Consider the following 20,876-nt stretch of genomic DNA (forward strand, 5'->3'; position numbering starts at 1 on the left):
AGCTCAAGACCGCCCAGCAATCCTTTCCTAGCAGAAAAGTAACTCATTCTTATAGGAATGAGCTTAAAATGAGGAGCAAAGAACCCAACAGATGTAATTCCAAGATTAAAGGGACTTCTTGGTCAGTTGCTTCACTGTGCCTCGGTTTCCCAGAGCGAGCAGTGGCAACTAAGGCACCTGCCAGGCAGACTGCTGAGGGAGAGGAGTCTGGGGGGAAAGGAAGGCCGGGAGTCAGGGAATTGCTTCCATTACACTGTGACACCGGTCCTGTCTCATCTCTCAACTGCTAGAGGTTTGGGGAGGCTACAATCTTTCCTGCATATGTAACACATCCCTGCTCAGAAGTTATGGCAACCTCTCTGCCTGTGCAGCCAAAAGAAACAGGAGCGAACCAACAGCAGAGGGAAACAATCCTGTTTAAATGTGTTCATGGGGAATGAAATCTCACTTTACTGAATTAAATACCCTCAGTTTTAATGGCAGAGAGAATGCCTTTATCCGTGTTGTGTACTAAATCAAACTCTTCTGATGTTTAACCCTTTCCTTTCCCCATGGCACAGTTGGCCTTGGAGGCGATTCCCCTTGGTGGCGGATGTGCAGTGACTGGCTCCCGTGTGCACCAGCACCTGGTGCGGGATGCAGCCAGATCTCCAGTGATGGGGAGGCAAGCAGGCTGGGACTCCAAAAAACCATCCATGGCCGATCTGACACCCCTGCAGATGTGCACCCCCAGCAACACGCCGGCCACGCCGCCCAACTTCCCCAACGCTCTGGCCACCTTCTCCAAGCTGCGAACCCCCGAGAGCCGGCAGAGCAGCAACAGCCCCATCGTTCCATGGCCTGTGCCCCCGGGAGCTTCAGCCCCTTCTGGGCCTCCTTGCCCCACAACCCCCAGCCCGCCTGGCTGCCCCCTCCTCACCCACCGCCCACAGCCTCCACCGCCCCCTGCCCCCCAGAAAGCCACGGCCACCATGGACGGCCAGAGACCAGACTGGGTTGGCGGACGTGGGGGGGTCAGCGGGGGTCCCAGGACAGGGCGTTGGGAGCGGGGGCTCCCCTGACAATCGCACTGGAAGAATTTTCTAGGTATTATTTCTAGGGTGGGGGGAGCACACACTGCTGGGGAGGGCACTGGCCCTGGAGAGCCGCTAGATGGTCTTTACTCCCCTCACTTTTTAAAAATATATATCTAATGTATATAAATATCCTAGTGCCAAAAGTGATCAGTCACCAAAAGAGATCCGAATGACCAAAGTGATTCCATCACCACAGTGATCCCACCACGGCCAGTAACCAAATGGGCGAGGGGCACAAGTGACAGGGGACAATATCTGTAAAGGGGTGACACAGAATGTCAGCGAGACAGCGCAGATCTGAACCCCAGGGCCCCCCCACATCCACCAGGGCTGGTTGAGCACGCCCTGGTGAAGGCTCTCGATGTTATTTGAAAATGCTCCTTCAAAATGGGCGTTTAAGAGGCTGTTTCCTCAGACTGCTGTTAGTTTGGGGCAGGATGGCTCCATAAGCGCCCAGGCTGTGCTGTAACAGCTCCCAGACCAGTGCCGGGACCAGCAGGAGCCCACGGGCACAGCTCGTTCACCGGCCCTGTGCCTCCCCCCAGGGCTGCGTCACGGCTCCCCCAGCCCCCCGCACGGGCCATTTCTCACTGAGGAGCTGATGGAAGACCCAGGAAACGCAGCTGTCCCACTGGCACTGGAAAAACGCCAGCCCTGCCGGGGTCATGCCATCCTCGTGCTTTCTGTACAAGTCAAACGAGCTCAAGGTTCGCAGCTTGAGCCTGTGGCTGGAAACAAGACACAAGCACAAGAGCTGAGGTGATTCTCTTTTCTTGCAGCACTCTGGCAGGCAACTACTTCCCCACAGCACCCCAGAGTCTGTAAAACGAAGGCACATCAAAACTTGGTGCTGGGCTCTCTCCTGGGAAGCTCAGTACACGCTGCATCTCACCCAATTTAGCAAACTTGCAGTGCATTGCATACAGCCTTCTTTGGTTTCTGTGGCTGTTCTTTTATCTGGAATGTCACTTCACCTTGTTTAAATGTTATTATTGCTTGCAATTTTTTTCCTAAGTCTCGTCTCAGTAACGGTTTTGGAGACCCGGGCATAGATAAGAACTTAGGAATTGCATTTTGTTTTCCAGTTTCTATTGGATTGGCTGATGAAGAAAGCTTTGTCTCCTTGGCCAGTAGCTCCCACCACAGGTACAAAATCTTCATCTAATGGTATCAATTCCTGATTCAAAACTGAATCAAGAGTTCCAGTCTCAACTAAAATCTAAAATCTCAGCTTCTTTTCCATGTTTTTCTCTTCTTTCTGCACAGTTTCACCACCTCGGAAGCTGAAGGCACATCATCTTCAATTCCACGCCCTGTGGGGACACGCAGTCTTCTATCTCACCCTCCCCTCTCATCAGGCGAGTTTTCTGTGTTATTCTACATGCTGAACAACATGGTTTCAGCTTCTCCTGAGCTTTATTCTGCTCCCTTTTTAATGTGAACACAGCTGGATCCTGGGGTGGCAAGTTAATACCACATTCTGCCTGCCACTCTGGGTGTTTTCGCAAAGTGAAAACATATCAGCTTCCATCACTTGACTGCACTTGCCTTCTCTCTTCAAGAAGAACGTTAACGAGGCATCATTCAGAGTTTCATTCAGGGGCCATTTTTCCTCATCATTTAATTTATACAATGGTGACTGATTATGTCAGCAAGGTTTCTATATTCACATTATCACCAGGTGGTTCTCCAATCTCTTTCCTGTGAGCTAACATAAGGTTAGTATGAAGTTAGTTATAACGGATGAGTTTCTTACTATTAATTACTAGTCAAATATAAGCTAAGCTCTGCTTCTAAACAACGTGTTCCTTCATCTTCTGATCTCTTTGTCAGGCAGAGGGATTTAAAACTTGAAAAATATCCCCTTGTTTTGCAGCTGGTTAGAAAGCATTTAGCACGTCATGGGTTAATGATGGGTACGTCTTTGTAACTTTACCAGAGTCCACATTAATGTAGCGGCTTCTCTTCATCCAGAGAAGGGAGGACGGTCGGGACGCGGGCAGAGGTGAAGTGTTGCAGGGCGCTTTCCTCGGGATCTCCATAAATAACCACATAACAGCAAAGAAACAGTCTGGACGTGGGGCCTCTCAGCAGGAGGAGCGTGAGACGAAAGAGACTTGGGCTTGTAAACCCCCCCAGTCTGTGCACCCGCTCTTCACGCATCTTTCACGAGCCTGTTGGTCCAGTGGTAATTTTGGGTCTGGGGCCTTCGTTGTTTCTTCTTGGATTCTCTTCCTCTGTCTTCCAGGCAGTTTTTTCTCTGTCTTTATCTCGATATGTCGAAGCAGAGAATACAACTAAAGGAATTTATGTGAGTACATTTATTCTGTAACAGTCCTCCCTTTCTTTTTATTAAGCATCCTCGCTAACGTGTCCAAGCGAACTCCTGAAATCCTTGAGGCCTCTAACGCGTACCCACAGTCTCACATCCGATATTATTACAAGTCACGACAGAAGCAGATCTGTCAGAATGGACACTGGGGCAGAGCCCGATTAAAGGGTCCTGAAAGTAATGGGAGGCAGAAGAATGGAGGACAGGTCAACGACTTGCACAAGTGGAGATGCTTTCCTCAGGGCCCCTATTAATGCATGCGTATACTCAATGGTATCGTCCACAGAACGGGAGGAAGATGGAGGGGTTGTTGACAGTTGTGCAGTGTTGTATCGTACTTTCTTGAGGTTCTCCAAGAAGATTCTCTGCTTCTCTAACTCTTTGTCCCCCTGAGAAGAGAGGAAGGATGTGTGGGATGGATCCCAGAAAGTGCCACAGAAACAGGGTCACAGTCCAGGGTGTTGCTCACCAACAAGAGAAGCATCCCAAAGCCTCCCTCGTGCCATGTCCCCCGTGAAGGGGACCCCTCCCTGTGCTCCTCCAGAGCCCAGAACCTCGCAGCCTGAGCAAGACCCATGGGGGAAGCCTCCAAGAGCGTCCCTGCCTGGGGAAAGACCCAGCGGGGACCCGATGGCACAGAATGGGGACACCACAAAGCCAGAGTCCAGCAGAGCCGGCGTCTCCCACCCAGGGACGGGCTGAGCAGAGGGCAACCCCTCCGAGCCAAGGACGATGTCCATCTCGGGTTGGACGTGGAGCCAGCCTGAGACAAGCTGCGAGCATCCCCCTCTCCTTGTCTCTGGTGTCACTGCTCTGGCTGCCCGCGGCTTCTTCGAGCCCACCCGGCCCAGCCCAGGGCTCAGCCATGATCTCAGGAGACCCCCCAGCTCTCAGGGCCCCATCGGGTTCCGCCAGCCCAGCTCCCCCAGCGGCTCCGCAGCCCCTTCCAGCCCCGCTCTCCCCCCACCTCACCTGCTGGGCCTGGAACTTCAGCAGCTGCATCTGGGCACTGAACATGGAAGATACGGAGGCCTTTTCCTGCTTCAGCTGCTCCTGATGCTGCTTCAGCTGCTGCAGCTGCTGCTTCAGCTGCTCTGGCTGCTGCTTCATCTGCTCCAGCTGTTGCTTCATCTGCTCCTGATGCTGCTTCAGCTGCTCCTGCTACTGCTTCAACTGCTCCTGCTGCTTCAGCTGCTCCTGTTCCTGCCTCAGTTGCTCCTCCTGCTGCTTCAGCTGCTCCTCCTGCTGCTGCAGGACCTGCAGCTTGTCCCAGAACTCGGACTGCATCCTGCGTGCCTCCCCCAGGGCTTGCTCCCCCTCTGCGTGCTTCTGGGCCAAGAGCTGCAAGGCAGAGCGGGTGGGGAGGTTGGGGACAGGGACCCTCGCTGCCCTGCGCTGGGGCTCCTCTGGGCGTCCCCTTGTTCCCCTCCCGGCACAGGATTCACAACTTCAGGAGGGGTGTGAGACCCTGGCTTGTGCTGAGGGCCCATGCACGGCTGCGAACCGTGGCACAGATGGTCCACATACCTCCTTTGTGCTTCTAATCATCTCCTGCTGCTTCTGGACAGGTTGCACGGCCCCGATCACCTTCTCCTTCTCCAGCCGCATTTCCTGCCAGGCCTCGTCCAGCCTCTGCCTGTCTCTCGCCAGCTGCTCCTCCTTGGCTTTCAGCTCCTGGCGCTGGATCTTCAGCTCTGCCCGCTCCTAGGGTGGGCATGGGGGAAACTGATGCATCACCTGCCCATCCTGGACACCATCTCCCGTCTTCCCAAGGGGAGGCAGAGCCCCTGTTGAGCTTCTCGTGTGGCCGCTTTGGGTGCAGAGCAACAGTCCCCGGTGCTCCAGCACAGCCCTCACCCACCCACCCGCCTGTGGGGAGCAGGGCTGGCAGAGCTGGGACCGGACACACACACACACTCCTTGCCCAGAACGGATGGAGCCCCTCACCGTGCTGCACACCCTCAAACACGCTCACCACACGGCAGTTCCTCGGCACTGGAAATATCCAGCCTGAGTGGTCCTTTGCCACCCTGGCAGCCCTGAAAAATGCAGCTCTGCCACACTGTCTGTGCCACATGTCCCCTCTGGACAGCCCCGCGGAGAGCAGAACCGGCTCTAGACACATCCCCATGGCACAGGGAGGTTTTGCCTCACCCACCGTGGGGGTTTCCTCTCCCCAGACTCACAACAGAGGCGGCTGCGCCTGCTCTGGCTGCCCAAACTCCTCACGGGTAACGGGGAGAGACAGAGGCAACTGACGCTTCAGTCAGCAGCTGAAAGGGGCTGGTGGAGCCTGTTCCTGGGACACCCCCATTCTCACCACCCTGAGTGACATCTCTGTCACAAGCAGGCAGCGCTGAACGTCTCCCCGCTGAGCAGGACCCACCCGTGAGCCTGCCAGATGCTGCAGGGCCAGACGCCATTCACGGGCTCCAGGCCAGGGACCTCCAGTGGGCCAGAGAAACGCCCCGGACCCAGCCAGGAGCCTGGCCCGGGCAGAGGACACAGCGTGGGCTCACCTGCTCCAGCAGCCAAGTCTGCTCGCCCAGCCTGGCCTGCGTGTTGGCCACCAGCTCCTGGACACGGCTCTGCTCCTCCTCCATGCTCCTCCTGCACACGTTCTGCAGGTCACTGGAGAACTTCTCCATCCTCTCAATGATGCTGTCCAGAGACCTGTGCAGAGGAGCCAGGGGAGGGTCACCCTGGGGGACACACTTTGTCTCACTGTGAAGGAGAGGGGGACGTGTGCCGGGCCATGGGCCGGGCAGCCCTGCCCCGAACCTCTCGGGATCAGAGCAGAGCAGTAGGAAGATGCAGCTGCTGTTTCAGGGAGCAAGGACAGATCCTAAACAACAGCTCAGCATCCCTGGGGGCAGCGGGTGGGAGAGAGGATGGCCCCTGTTCCTCCCGTGCTCCGGGCCTGGTTCCCCAGAGGTCAGGGAACACCGCGGCCAGGGATCAACGTGGGGACACGACACCGGCTGTCGGTACCTCATGTGTGTAATGGTGCCGGTCAGCACATCCATCTCTCTCTCTTTCAGCCACTTGATGTGCTGGAGCTGCCCCTCGTGTTTCTTGCGCAGTTCCTCGACATTCTCCCTGCAGGACATGGGGAAGGAGCCCACCACGGGCTGTTACAAACTGGTGCTCCCCGTGACGGGCACCATGCAAGAGGCTCAGTCGTGGGGCTGAGAACCAGGTCCCAGGAGCTGAGCTGGCAGGCTGGTCTGTCACGGGGCATCCCACGGACTGCCATCCCCATCTGGGATGGACCACATCTGGGGGTTATGGGCTTCTCTACCAAAACCAGACTTCTTATTGACCCAAACTGTGTGGACATCAGCAACTCATTGTTCTGAATAAAAGGGATCTGGGGGAGGGAAAACATGGGTTTCAGCGTCTTTCAAAATGCAATGCATTCCCTCGGAATGACGCCTCCAGCCAGATCTCCCTGTCTCTGCCTGCAAAGCAAATCCCCACTCCAAAAGCCACTGGGCTGCCCTCAACCCAGCGCTTCTGGACTCTCCATTCTCCTTCCACCGTTTCCCCAAACTGTTCCCTGGTTCCTTCACCCAGACGGGGGGCACCGGCACCACGTGCCGCTCGTGCCGCTCTCACCTCTGCAGCTCCCGCAGCTGCTGCAGCTCCAGCCGGTGCTGCTCCCGCAGCTGCTGCAGCTCCAGCCGGTGCTGTGCCAGCAGCTCTGCCCGATCCCGCGCCGTGTCCTGCCGCTCCTGCCGCAGCTGAGCCACCAGCTGCTCGTTCTGCCGCCGCAGCATCTCCACCTGCTGCTCATAGTTGTCCTTCATTACGTTCACTGAGGTCCTGCCGGGAGAGAGCCCGTAAGGGGTCACGGCACCGAACGAGTGTTGCTTTCCTTGCAGCACGCGGCACTGTGCACCCAAAGGGCACATGGGGATTTAGCAGCAGATCGGTGTTGCTGTGTGCGTGGGGAAACTGAGGCAGGGGCAGCTTCGCTCTCTGCATTCTGAGCCCTGAACCCTCTGCTGCTGCCCAGTGCGGTGCCCTGCTTGGGGACGTGCTGGCAAAGGGACAGACCCCTCTGCTCAGTGTCACCCACCCAGGGCTGGATTTGGGACGCGCCCCAGCACTGTCCCCCCAGGGAAGATGGACGGGGCTGTGGGCAAGGACCTGCCGGAGGAGGGGAGCACAGGCCAGAGCCCGGTACCTGTGGCTGCTCTCCTGGACATCCAGGTGCTCCTGGTGCTGCCGCTGGGCACTCTCCAATAACAATTGCTGCTGCGCCCGCTCCTCCTCCAGCATCCGGACCTGCCGGGCACCCAGGAGAAGGTTCCTGTGCTGCCCCGGGGACAGAACTCCCACAGCAGCACTCGGTGGCCATTCTTGGCATCTCTGCACAGGGAGGTTCCTCCTCTCTCCCATCACCCTGATGCTGTTTGGAGCAGACCTGGCCCCTTCTCCTCCCCCTGGGTCACCCATGGCCCCCATCCAGCAGGCGCTGGGGCTCACCTGGCTCTCCAGCTCTGCCACACGGGCCTGGGCGCTCAGCAGCTCTGCCCGACAGTCCGATGCTGCTGGGGAGGCGGCCAGCTGGCTGCAAGCAAAAAGCACCCAAAGAGGTCAAGCCGAGGAGGCCACAAAAGACAAGATCCCTCCCCAACGCCAGTTCCTGCCTCGCAGGTGAAGCCTCCGTCCCGCTCGCCTGCGGCAGGATTCAGCCTTTTGGCTGCCGAGGGAGCAGAGACGCCAACAGCTCCGTCCCTGGTGCTCCCCTGGCTGCATGCGCCCCCTTCCCCGGGCACCCCCAGCTCGCACCCCCCGCCCACTGCTCCAGGCACTGGGGCTGCAATTCCCTTCAAAGCAGCCCTGCCTGCTCTTCTCTCCCTGGACCATTTACAAAGTCCTTTTTCAATGTCTTTTCCCTGACTGAACCTCACAGCAAGTGAGAAAGCGGCAACGCGCCACTGCCTGCCCTGTGCCCCTGCAGCCACTGCTGGGACATGGCTGGGGGTCACTGACACTGGGGTTTCCAGCTCTGGCAACACCAGGAGCTTCTTGAGCTTTGCAAGTTTCCAATCGGATCGTTCCTGCCCCTCTTCACCCAAAGCCCCTGCTCTACCAACACACCCTGGCCCTTGCCACAACCCACCGGCTGCTATTGGTGTCCAGAGTGGATTTATGGGGGGAAAGGGCCATTTGAGGGGACTATCAGACCCATGAGCATCCCCACTGCAGGAACAAGAGGGGCGAGTGCCTGTAACACAGCCCAGTGCAGCCAGGACACACCCAGACGTGCCCCCGCTGGGCTTTGCCGTGGACTGGGGATGCTACAGCCACCCAAATCCCGACCCCGAAAACTCGTTCTCCTTTGGCACCGTGCACAACAGGCCGGGTGAGGCCCAAGGGAAGATCTGAGCCTCCCTTCCCGGAAAGGAAAGGCCAGTTCTGTAACCTGGGGCACTCCCTGAGCTGTGGCACAACCAACCCCATTATCAAGCTGCTCTAGGAATGACCGCACTGCTTAATCAGAGATGGGACTGGGTGGCTTTCCATTTCATCAGCTGGGACCTCACACACACTCAGCCAGGCTGCCGATTCCTTTCCTACAAGGAGGAGGCATCCAGCAACCTGCTTACCTTTCCTGCTGCTCTGTTCTGCTGTTGTCTCAGAGCTGCGCTCAGTGCCACGTTTCACGGGCATCTTCCCTGGGCCAGAACTGGGTTTCGATGTCCCCAGGAAATCCCAGTCCCAGTCGTCCTCGTCCTGGAAAGCAAGAAGATGAGGACGGGCACAGGGCGAGCGCTGCGGATGCCTCAGCACTGCTTCTCCCTTGGGAGGCTGGTGCTGGGGCCGCGGCTGCAGCGCATGGGGGCTGAAACAGGGGGGATTTTGGTACTTGAAACGCTCTGAGCCCTGAGTCCTGTGCTGAGATCCTGCTGCTGCCTCTGGGAGAAGCGTCAGGAACACCCATGGCCATTGCTTTGGCTGAGGGCTCTTCCTACGACGCTGGAGCCGAAGCGCACCCAGGAAGGCCGGGCTGCAGCAGCGGGTGCTGCCGGGCTCTGCTCCATCCTTGGTACCTGGAAGCCCGTCTCCCACCAGCCACCCACTCCCCTCTCCTGGCTTTTTGCCCTCTCCAAGCCCCTCAAAAACCAGGCTCCAGCTCAGCCTTAAACACACCCAGAATCACAGAAGTATTCTGGTTGGAAAAGACCCTCGAGATCATTGAGTCCAACCATAAACCTCACACTACCAAGCCCACCACTACCCCGTGTCAAACCCCTCCAGGGATGGTGACTCCAGCACTGCCCTGGGCAGCCTGTTCCAATGCCCCACAGCCCTTTGGGGAAGAAATTGTTCCCCAGATCCAACCTCAGCCTCCCTTGGCGCAACTTGAGGCTGTTTCCTCTGGTCCTGGTGCTTGTTCCTGGGGAGCAGAGACCGACCCCCCCTGGCTCCAAGCTCCTTTCAGGCAGTTCAGAGATCAGAAGGTCTCCCCTCAGCTCCTGTTCTCCAGCTGAACCCCCCAGGTCCCTCAGCCGCTCCATCACACTTGTGCTCCAGCCCCTCACCAGCTCTCTTGCTCTTCTCTGCACACTCTCCAGTAGCTCAAGGCTTCAACCGAAGTCTCCAAATGCACAAATCGCTGAGATGAACAGCACCTCCCGCGATGCTGCAGGACGGAGCAGCCGCCGCGGCACCAACCGCTGCTCCAGCTCATCCTTCTTCCCTTCCCTTCCCTTCCCTTCCCTTCCCTTCCCTTCCCTTCCCTTCCCTTCCCTTCCCTTCCCTTCCCTTCCCTTCCCTTCCCTTCCCTTCCCTTCCCTTCCCTTCCCTTCCCTTCCCTTCCCTTCCCTTCCCTTCCCTTCCCTTCCCTTCCCTTCTTCTCTCGCTGTTGCTGGGAAATGGAGTCCCTGGTGGGCCCGGGATCGGGCCGGACGCTCCAGCCCCGGCGGCTCCGCTGCCCCCGGTCCAACCCCTGCTCACGCAGGGTCACAGAGCAGATCACACAGCTGGGTCCAGGGGCTTTGAATGTCTCAGAGCAGGAGACTCCACACCCGCTCTGGGCAGCCTGGGCCAGGCTCTGGCACCTCCCAGCAAACAAGTTTCTGCTCCTGTTCAGATGGAGCCTCCTGTGTCTCAGTCTGTGCCCGTGGCCCCTCACCCTGGCGTTGGGCACCACTGAACAGAGTCTGGTCCATCCTCTGACACCCACCTTTAGATATTGATCCCATTGATCACATCCCTCTCAGCTTCTCTTCTCCAGCTCAACAGCCCCAGCTCTCTCAGCCTTTCCTTATCAGAAAGATGTTTCTTTCAGCATCCTTGTAGCCCACCGCTGGACTCTCCGGCTCATGGTCAACCTGTTGTCATCCTGAGCTCCTGTGACAGCTCGGCCTTGCCCGGCCTTGCAGTTCGGCACCTGCTGCTGCTCCTCCGGTTACCAACAGGCAGCCCGGCTTCTTGCACAGCCCCCTGGTTCCCCCCTCACCCCGTCCCCCCAGTTAGTGCCAGGAGGTGCTTCTGAAGCCCATGGGCACCTCAGCCCCACCCGGGGTGCGGGATGGGCCTTTGCCGGCTCTGCCCTGGTGCCCACTGGTTTGCTACCCGTGATCCCTCTGGGGGGACCCTGGATACCACTGGATCCACCTCTGGGCACCCCCAAAGAGCCTTTTTAGCATTCAGTTTTGTCCTGAAAAAGCAAACACAGCGGGGCTTTCTGCCATCCTGCCCCAGGGACCCCCACTCAGACCACACCGGCGCTTGGTTGCCCATCGCCATTTATTGCAGCTGCTGCCTGCTCAGCGCCCGGGGCGGTGGGACCGGGGCCGGGACCCCCGTCCTGCCCGGCTGTCAGGGCGCTGATTTAATGCGGTGTGGCAGCAGCTTCGGTGCCTGGGTGAGGCGTCCGGGAGATGAGGCTGGTTGGCACTTCAGCACGGCTAACAGCAGCGGGGAGGCGGTGCCTGGGGGCGAGGGGCAGGGTCAGCCACAGACACCCACCAACAGGGTCCTGCCCCCACCCTGAAGCACACAGGCTGTTGTCCCCCACTGCCCAGCACCACCTCACATGTCGCCCCAGCTCCCTCCAGCTCCACCACAGCGACCGGCTGCCCCAGCAGCCAGTGCTGCCCCCACAGCCCAGCCCAGACCCCAGACCCCCGTCCAACCCTGCCCAGCTGTGGGCACAGACCCGTCCCCCCAGACAGCGGGGTGTCCTCTGCCCCCCGGTGCCCTGACAGGGCCATACTTGGCTGGCTGCTCGAGGTTGTGGTGTCTGGCGTCCCCCTTTGCCTTGAGGGCAGCCCAGAGCTCTCCGTTACAGACGGCTGCTTGTTCGGTTGGTTCCCATCAGTGCCGTCCTGGCCCGAGAGATGCATCGCGTCCTTCTGGGAAGGGGAGAGCGTGTGACCCAAACACGGGGCCCCATTCCACGTCCCCCAGCAACCCTCCCCCAGCCAGCTCACCCCGGGGAAACTGAGGCACAGATCACCCCCGCAGGCTCAGCATCCCCCTCCCCACCTCTGCCATCCCTACCTTGTTGGGGCGGCGGGCACTGGGTTGGGATGGCCGTGGGGTGCTGGGCGGTTGGGGCTGGAAGCGCGGGGGCCTGACAGTGTGTGGGCCCCCACAGCTCCGCGTAACAGTGGGGTATCTGCACTCGCCCGTCCGCTCCCTGTGGGACAGGACATGGGGGTGCTCAGTGCCCGGCAGGTGGCACCCCATGTGTCACTCGACGCCAGGGAGGGGTCGGGGGGTGCTCCCTGTTCGGGGGGCAGTTACTCACGGTCCAGGTGCCAGCATGTTGAGGGGCCGGTCACAGGACAGGCAATGGAAACCAGGCAGCAGCTGCCTGGAGGGGGGAGAAAAGGGCTGGGGAGCTCCTGGGGGGCACAGCCCCACCTGCACACCAGCCACAAAAAGCCTCTGCACCCACCCCCCAAGGCTGGTTCAGGAGGGCTCCTCCCACACGTGCCCCCTCATTGTGCCGCCTCTATCGCTGCGAAGCTGCAGCTGGCAGGAGCACAAGGCACAGCCACTTGCTCAGCATCCCCGGGGCGCTGCCCACATGGCTCCCACGCCAGGTACCACACCGGCACGAGCCGGGACAGCCAGCAGGAACAGGGCCAGCACTGCCAAAGCCACCACTGTCCCCATCGCACTCACTTCCTAATCCCAGCGGCACTGTCACGCTCTGGCTTCAGCGCCTTCTCCTGGAGCTGCCCGCTGAGGCTCTTCCACCGCTCCTCCTGCTGCTGCTGGAATGCCCCCAGCTCCCGGCGGTCCAGCTGTGGACGGGTGACACCCTCAGCCAGCTACCCCAGGATGGGACATGGCGGTCCCCGGGGGCACAGCCGGGAGGGGGGACCCTCGCAAGGATCCTGCCTTAGGCTGCCAGGCCCCCAGGGTGCCAGTGCTGCGTGGAGGGGACGAGCCTCACCTTGCAGTCCATCTGCCTCTGGAGCTCTTGCTGGAACCGGTGCAAGAACTTCTCCTGGCCCGTCACCTCCTCCATCACCTTGTTCAGCTGCTCCACGCACGCCTCAAACTGGCTGCGACTGACTTTGTCTTTGTCTGCTTTCTAGCAATGGGGAAAGACAGGAGAGTGGTTGCAGACAGGATGGAGTGACAACAGGAGTGGGAGACTTGGCCCTGTTCACCCCATCACCCCTGTGGGGTTGGTCCCGCCAGCCGAAGGGACTTGCAGTGACAGAGGGACCTGGCTTGGGACCTGCAGCCGGGCTGGAAATCCTCCCCCCACCTGGCTGGTTCTGCCAGCCAGCACCCAAGGGACAAGGGGTGTTTGTCACTCTGCCCAAAACACCCTTGGCTGGCACCAGGGCCCCTCGAGCCCGTACCTCATCGATTCCCAGCACCAGCAGCTCCTCCTTGTCTGCTTTCTGCTTCTTGATTCTCTCCAGGGCCTGGGACAGAGCCTTCCAAGGCAGACAGCAGCCCGTGAGCTGCCCCCCGGCCAGCCGAGCACCCCCTGCCTCCCCACCCCATCAGAAGCCTCCAGGAAAGGCACTGGGAAGCTGTGCAGGGCTGCGAGCAGGGTGGCAGGGGGACAGACCCCTTAGGGTCCCAGCCTGGGCTCTGCTTGGGGCTTTCAGCCACCCACCTTGATGTCATTCTGCTCCTGCTGGCGATCCTGCTGGAGGTTTGCAAGGGCCGAGCTGAACTTCTCATAGTCCTTTTGGAGCTGCATGATGCTGGCCTGGAGGCACTTGATCTGCTCGTCCTGCTGCAGGGACTAAGAGGACAAGGCGGTGCTGAGCAAGGGGGTGGCTGCCCCGCAGGGACAGACCCAGGGTATTTTGGCTGGTGGCCACGGGCTCTCAGTGCAAGCAGGACATTTGCTCCAAGGCTTTAATTCCCTTCCGTTCTTCTGACTCCGACAAGCCAACTAGGGGGGCAGCGAGGGGCTCCCCTACGTTACAGCCAAGCAGAAATGCCTGGGGGGTCCTGGCAGCTCAAGCCCCCTACACCGCATCTCCTTACCTGTCTCCTCCACTTTGGATAATTGTCCACCTTGCCGCCCGCCTTCTGGGCCAGGGACTCCATCTGCTCCTCGAGCTTCTTGCAGCGCTGGAGGAGCTTCCCCAGCAGCACCCTGGTGTCCGGGCTGCAGAAGTGGCACCCTGCGTGCTCGTGTCCCCCGCTCTGCACCGTCGCCCTCGGCTCGTCCGGCTGCTGGCAGGGGAGGAGGAATCAGCTCTGAGCCGGGCTGGATGCCACCCACAAGCCCAGGTGCCGTGGAGGCTCCATGGCCCCATCCAGCCAAGGGACGTGGCCGGGACCCCGCCAGGACCCTCCCTAGCCAGCGGGGGCTGGGAGCGCTGCCCCCGGGCCTCACCTCTGCCTGCAGCTGCTGTGCTGTCTCCATCACCAAGTTATTCACGTACTCAGCCGCAAACTGCTCCAGCTCGGCCTGGGTCGGCTCCTGCTGCTTCCCCAGCTCCTTGCGCTCTGCCTTGACCTTCTGTCCCTTGGGCCTGGCCAGCGAGATGGGGGCAGGGGCAGGCTTAGCCTCCATGGGGGTGTCCCTCGGCCCCCAAACTGGGATGCTCCCAGACCCCAGGCTCCGTTGCAGCCCTGCGGGGTAGGAAACCCTCTCCCATCCTTTTACCGTGGCTGTCGGGTCATCTGGCCGCTGCCGTCTGCTTTTCTGTCGGCTCCAGCCCCCCTCATCTTTCTGGGAGCATCCTCCACCTTGCTGATCTGGGAACGGCAGTGGGGGCGGTGAGTGCACAGCCCCCTGTGTCATTCCGGCACGGGGACCCTTCGGCTGCCCCCTCCCTGCCCAAACTGGCATCCCCACAGCCGCTCGGGGACTGCTGCCGGCTCACCTTCTCCTCCTCCCCGCGGAGGGCCCTGGCCATGTCTTGTAGGAAGGACATCTGGCACTTGAGGTCGGCCAGGATGCTGGTGATGCTCTGCCGACCTAGAGGGACATGGTGCAAGGGGATGTGCTGTTGGTGAGGGGGTCTCTGAGCATGACGAGCCCCTGACCCAGGGTGTCCCCACACCAAAAAACCCCCGCCAGCACCCCCGTGCTCTCACCTCCCTTTGGGAAAAGCTGGCGCACGTTCTCAAGATCCGCACGTTCTGCTTTTGTAGATTTAAGCTGTTCCACCTCCTCCTTCAGACCAGCGTAGACGTTGCCGAGCTGCCCAACCTGTGAGAGAACCTCCCGCATCTCCGACTCGTAGCTGGAGGTGCTGGTGGAGCCCCAGGGCTTGGCCGGCTCTTGGGCGTCGCCTGGGATGGTGGCTTGGGATCTGGAGGACGCAGGCTGCACCCCAGGGGTGGTGGTGTGGGTCCCAGGGCATCCTGGCTGCATCCCTGAGGTGCTGGCCTGGGTGTCAGGGGCCCCTGGCTGTGTCCCCAGGTGGGTGGTGGCCTGGGTGCCCCGTGATCCTGGCTGCATCCCCGGGGTGGTGGCGCCAGCACCAATAGACCTCGTGTGATCAGAGGGAGCGCCTGACAACTTCACAGGGGTCGCTGGTTGCCCCTGTGTCCCTGCTTGCATCCCCAGGGAGCCAGACCCTGCAGTCCCCCTGCCGGTCTCCATCCCAGGCCGTGTTCCACGTCCCTTTGGCCCCAGTGCTGAGCTCTTCCTGGCCTGGCTGTCCATGGCCACCTGGGTGGGCTCGGAGGGGGCAGACTGGCCCCCACCGCCCTCCTGGGAAGAAGATGCAAAGGGCAGCAGGTTTACTGGCAGCTGGGCAGCCGTGAGGACAGACCCCAGAACCCCCCGCCATGTCCCCAGTCCCTGTCCCCAAATCATCATCTCACGGGGCCAAACTCGTGTTGAACATGAGAGCCCAAATGCAAAGGGATCATGGAGTCAGCCCGGCCATGGAGCTGGGGGGATGGGACCCCCAGGGATGGGACCCCCAGCATCACTGCCCAGCACCCCACCCCACAGGCTGTGCCCCAAGGCAGGAGGGCTGGTGTCCCCGAGGGAGCGGGGGACGCAGCCGCCTCCTGTCCCTGCACAGCCCGGCAGCGTCCTGGGGCTTCCCCTGGAGCTGGGTGAGGAGAGGGACACCCGTTCAGATGTGGGAGCGGGATTTAAAGAGTATCCCCAAATGAACTGGGGCAGGAGACAGAGGGACGCTGGGCAGGGCTGTGCCTGGGGGCCGCGGCTGAATTGCACGGGCAGAGCTTTATCTCCCCTCCTTCCCCTCCCATGGATCTGTTTTGAGGGCTCTCTAGTTCAAAAGTGCCTTAGCAACTCTTGGCACACCCTTCCCACTCTTCCCTCCTGCTGCCCTTCACGCTGGTGACACCGATGGCCGTGGGGCACGGGCACAGTGTGACAGGGCAGCAGGAGCCGGGAGGGACGAGGGCCCAGCTCCCTCCCGGGGCACCAGGCGATGCTCACCAGGCCAAGTGTCTCCTGGATCTCCTGGATGTCCTCGGCCAGGCCGGAATGCGCCTCCTGCAGGGCATGCATGTCCTCTGCCAGGCCGACATGCGCCTCCTTCATCTCCTGGATGTCCTGTGCCATTCCAGAATGCGCCTCCTGCATCGCCTCCTTCATCTCCCGCATGTCCTCTGCCATGCCAGAGTGCGCCTTCTGCATGGCCCGCATGTCCTCTGCCAGGCCGCACTGCACCTCCTGCTGACCCTGCTGCCCGATGATCATGGCTTTCAGCAGCTTGTGGAGCGCCACGAAATCCACAACCCCAACTTGGGGTGTCCCGATGGCAGCGTCCAGCATTTCCAACAGACTGCGTGTGGCCATCGCTGCTGTTCTGCGTGAAAACACTGAACCCGAAGTAGGGAGACAGGAGCTTTTCTGTCCGGAGGTGATCTTGGAGGGATGGACAGCCAGCAGCCTTTCTCCTGCTCCTTCTTGCCACAGAAAGCGATCAGTCACCAAAACAGATCCAAGTTCCAAAAGCAATCCGAGTGATGAAAGCGATCCAGTCACCAAAGCGATCCAAGTGCCGAAAGTGATCAAACCACGAAAAGCGGTTCAACCACCAAAAGTGATCCCAACACCAAAAGTGATGCAACCACCAAATGTGAACCCAACACCAAAAGTGATGCAACCACCAAATGTGATCCCAACACCAAAAGTGATGCAACCACCAAATGTGATCCCAACACCAAAAGTGATGCAACCACCAAATGTGATCCCACCACCAAAAGTGGTCCAACTGCCAAAATGAGTCCACCACCACAGTGATCCCACCACGGCAAGTGATCCCACCACGGCCAGTGACCAAATGGGCGAGGGGCACAGGTGACAGGGGACAATATAGTGTCTCTGTTGCCCGGCAACAGCCGCCCCAGGAGCCAGCGGGTGCCGCCCTGGTCCTTTGTGATGAAGTTATCCACGGGATGGGAGATGCTGAGGCTCCCTCCTGCCTTTCCCACTTTAACACCTACATTGTAGCTGGTGACACCTCGTATTTCGTTGCAGGTCACTGCAGCCCGTGCCCAGATTCAAAATACAACCAGCCAAGTCATGGGGAATGAAATCTCACTTTACTGAATTAAATACCCTCAGTTTTAATGGCAGAGAGAATGCCTTTATCCGTGTTGTGTACTAAATCAAACTCTTCTGATGTTTAACCCTTTCCTTTCCCCATGGCACAGTTGGCCTCGGAGGCGATTCCCCTTGGTGGCAGATGTGCAGTGACTGGCTCCCGTGTGCACCAGCACTGGGAACCTGGGCTGAAAACAAGGTCAAGGTGCCTGGTTTAGGATGCCTTTCCCTGCGGTTCATCAAGCAGAAGGATGTCTTTTGAGAGCTACATTGTAGCTGGTGACACCTCATTTTTCGTCGCAGGTCACTGCAGGCCATGCCAAGATTCAAAATACAATCAGACAAGTCATGGGGTTGATTCACTGCAGGGGGCCTGGATGGGCAGCAGCAGCTTCGGTGCCAGGGTGAGGCGTCTGGGAGACTCCAGAGCTGCCCCCCGGCCAGCCGAGCACCCCCTGCCTCCCCACCCCATCAGAAACCTCCAGGAAAGGCATTGGGAAGCTGTGCAGGGCTGTGAGCAGGGTGGAAGGTGGACATGGCCTGGTGGCCACGGGCACCGCGTCCTGGTCCTCGGGCTCACAGCAGCCCTTGCCCCACCCGCAGCAGCCCCACCCGACCTTTTCTTTCCCTTTCCCTTTCCCTTTCCCTTTCCCTTTCCCTTTCCCTTTCCCTTTCCCTTTTGTTTCCCAGCAGGGAAAAGCAGTGTCCTTTCCTTCTGGGTGTCTCCGTACCGCCTGTCAGGCACCTGGCAGGATGCAGAGCCACCTTCAAGATGCTGATTTAGGCAAGATGGCCCAGAACACCCAGCAGCAGCTCTTCCTTCAGTTTTCTCCTCGGTGCTTTTCTGCCATGCCCAGGAGGGGGTGCTCTCAGACAACTTAAAACGGGCTTTGGACACCCTAATAAAAACAACCACCACGAACTCCAGGGTGCACTGAAAAAAGCCCCGAGACGGCCTCTGCGGAGCTGCCACGGTCTGGAGCTGCTGGTGCCCCCCAGCTGGGATGTTGCCTCTTCCCCATGAGGGTGGATGGGAACTGCTCATCCTCCAGATGATCAGGAATTTCAGTCCGGTCATTGGACATGGCGAATGCTTATCAAACACCAAAGAACTGGGTACGGCCCAAACCCCTCTCCAATCTCTGTTTTCCCACCAGACGCTGTGGGGTTTGCAAAGGGACCTGCCCAGTACCTGGCATCACAGCCCCGACACACTCCTGTCTGCCTGCTGCTGGCAACAAACCCTCCCCGGAGTGACCCCAACCTGGCCTGAGCCCGGGAAGCCTCATCCTGACACCGAATGTTGGGGATTTGTCCCATCCAGCCCCTGCAGAACCACACAGCCCCATGGACAACAGGACCAGGGCAGTGACCGACCCATGGACTGGGTACTGGGGAAGCCAAACCTCAAATACTTGGGGCAGTTTTGGGCCCCTCATGCCAAGAAATTCCTTGAGGTGCTGGAGCGAGTGGAGAGAAGAGAAAGGAGCTGGTGAGGGGCTGGAGCACAAGTGTGATGGAGCGGCTGAGGGACCTGGGGGGTTCAGCTGGAGAACAGGAGCTGAGGGGAGACCTTCTGATCTCTGAACTGCCTGAAAGGAGCTTGGAGCCAGGGGGGTCGGGCTCTGCTCCCCAGGAACAAGCACCAGGAGCAGAGGAAACGGCCTCAAGTTGCACCAGAGGAGGTTGAGGTTGGATCTGGGGAACTGCTTAACAGCAAAGGTTGTCAGGCATTGGGACACCAACCCCTCTGGCTGCCATTTTCCCCAGCAGCTCCCTTGAGCCTTATTCTGGGGAACACAGCACAGAAACCCAGCAGTGTCAGCAGGAAAGGTTGCTGGGGTTAGGGATTTGGGGCCCTTGAGGAAAACTGGATTTTCCCGTGGTTTTTGCTGCCAGGTTGTGCTGCAGTTTGGGTGCTTTCCTCCAAGACCCGGTTCCTGGAGGGCTGGGATGGCAAAGGAGTTGCTGCCTTTAACAGGAACAAATGCAGGTCAGCTTCTAGCTCTGCAAAAACACATCCTGGGGCAGTATAGAAGGGAAAGGCTCAATGAAAGGAGCACTGAATACTTGATCTGGGTTCATTTAATGATTTTTCCAAGGAAGGATAAGCCCAGCCCTTACAGCCAGCGCAGAGCTGAGCACCTCGAGGGGAGGCCCAGCCCTAGTAAATGCCGTAGGTGGGCTCCTTGCTCTCTCGGTACCTGTCCAGGTACCTCAGGGGCTGGTGGCGTGGGAACTTCACCTGGGGAGGATGGTAAACAGGCGGCCGCACAAATTCAAACACGGGCTCTCTCATATCTGTAAAGGGGTGACAGAGAGCGATAGTGAGACGGTGCAGATCCAAACTCCAGGGCCCCCCCACACCCACCAGGGCTGGTGGAGCACGCCGTGGTGAAGGGTCTCAGTGTTATTTGAAAATGCTCCTTCAAAATGGGCGTTTAAGAGGTTGTTTCCTCAGACTGCTGTTAGTTTGGGGCAGGACGGCTCCATAAGCGCCCAGGCTGTGCTGTAACAGCTCCCAGACCAGTGCCGGGACCAGCAGGAGCCCACGGGCACAGCTCGTTCACCGGCCCTGTGCCTCCCCCCAGGGCTGCGTCACGGCTCCCCCAGTCCCCCGCACGGGCCATTTCTCACTGAGGAGCTGATGGGAGACCCAGGAAACGCAGCTGTCCCACTGGCACTGGAAAAACGCCAGCCCTGCCGGGGTCATGGCATCCTCGTGCTTTCTGTACAAGTCAAACGAGCTAAAGGTTCTCATCTTGAGGCTGTGGCTGGAAACAAGACACAAGCACAAGAGCTGAGGTGATTCTCTTTTCTTGCAGCACTTTAGCAGGCAACTACTTCCCCACAGCACCCCAGAGGCTATAAAACAGAGGTGGAAAGGGAAGGCACGTCAAAACTTCTCCCAGCTTCTCCAGCTCTCTGCACGTTTCTGCTCCAGGCAGGAAAAAAAACACTTTTTTAACAGCCTGGTTTAAAGCAACAGGACAGCACAGTGCTTGCAGGGCTGGGATTGTGGCTTCAGGCAACACACAAACTCAGAGCAGCCCTGAACAACCATGCACACTAAAAGGAACTTGCTCTCCTCCAGCAGTAATGACCATGTCATCAGAACAGGGCTGCCACCTCATCCCAGTGTCCCCCTCCTCCACCCCAGGCGTTCCCAGCAGACCAAAGCACCTACGCACAGTGAAAGGAGACCAGGCCAGTGTACTTACCACTTAAACCTCTCTCGGCTTGCGTAGCCTGTGGAGAAAGACAAATTCCCTCATTAGAAAACCAAGCGAGCCTGAGCTGGACTTTGTCAGCACACTCAAGCCAGAGGCAGGTTTCTCCCGAGAACCCAGCAGCACCAGCAACGCCCTCGTCCCGCCCGCGCTGCTTGGGAAATGGCAGCTGAAAGCTCGGGGGAGCAGCGAGATGTGACCCCTTCAGTGACACCAGGGGGCTCAGCCCCTCCTGCCTGCCAGCTGGGCAG

The 20,876-nt window shown here is 59.3% G+C and overlaps 2 protein-coding genes and 1 pseudogene across 2 annotated transcripts; all 3 read right to left on the reverse strand.

Moving 5' to 3' along the window:
* LOC135575738 (large ribosomal subunit protein mL38-like) overlaps positions 1–20,876 on the reverse strand; it is a 28,692-nt pseudogene that overhangs the window by 2,008 nt on the left and 5,808 nt on the right.
* On the reverse strand, positions 427–10,121 carry LOC135575737 (fas-binding factor 1 homolog). The gene is made up of 9 exons (XM_065034531.1): positions 9,027–10,121; positions 7,900–7,984; positions 7,598–7,698; positions 7,027–7,233; positions 6,400–6,507; positions 5,928–6,081; positions 4,936–5,112; positions 4,381–4,749; positions 427–3,797 (listed from the first exon to the last, which is right to left on the reverse strand). The coding sequence occupies exons 3-8, from the start codon at positions 7,690–7,692 to the stop codon at positions 4,570–4,572; spliced, it is 921 nt and encodes a 306-aa protein (XP_064890603.1). The 5' UTR covers positions 7,693–7,698; positions 7,900–7,984; positions 9,027–10,121; the 3' UTR covers positions 427–3,797; positions 4,381–4,569.
* On the reverse strand, positions 11,155–20,610 carry LOC135575734 (uncharacterized). Its single transcript, XM_065034527.1, has 15 exons — positions 20,299–20,610; positions 16,283–19,254; positions 14,956–15,577; positions 14,742–14,836; positions 14,522–14,613; positions 14,249–14,387; positions 13,894–14,085; positions 13,514–13,645; positions 13,251–13,328; positions 12,833–12,973; positions 12,559–12,680; positions 12,179–12,244; positions 11,929–12,067; positions 11,642–11,780; positions 11,155–11,357 (listed from the first exon to the last, which is right to left on the reverse strand). Exons 2-15 carry the CDS (start codon positions 16,643–16,645, stop codon positions 11,245–11,247), a joined length of 2,433 nt encoding a protein of 810 aa, XP_064890599.1. The 5' UTR covers positions 16,646–19,254; positions 20,299–20,610; the 3' UTR covers positions 11,155–11,244.

This window comes from Columba livia, chromosome 18 (assembly GCF_036013475.1).
Source record: "Columba livia isolate bColLiv1 breed racing homer chromosome 18, bColLiv1.pat.W.v2, whole genome shotgun sequence".
NCBI lineage: Eukaryota > Metazoa > Chordata > Aves > Columbiformes > Columbidae > Columba > Columba livia.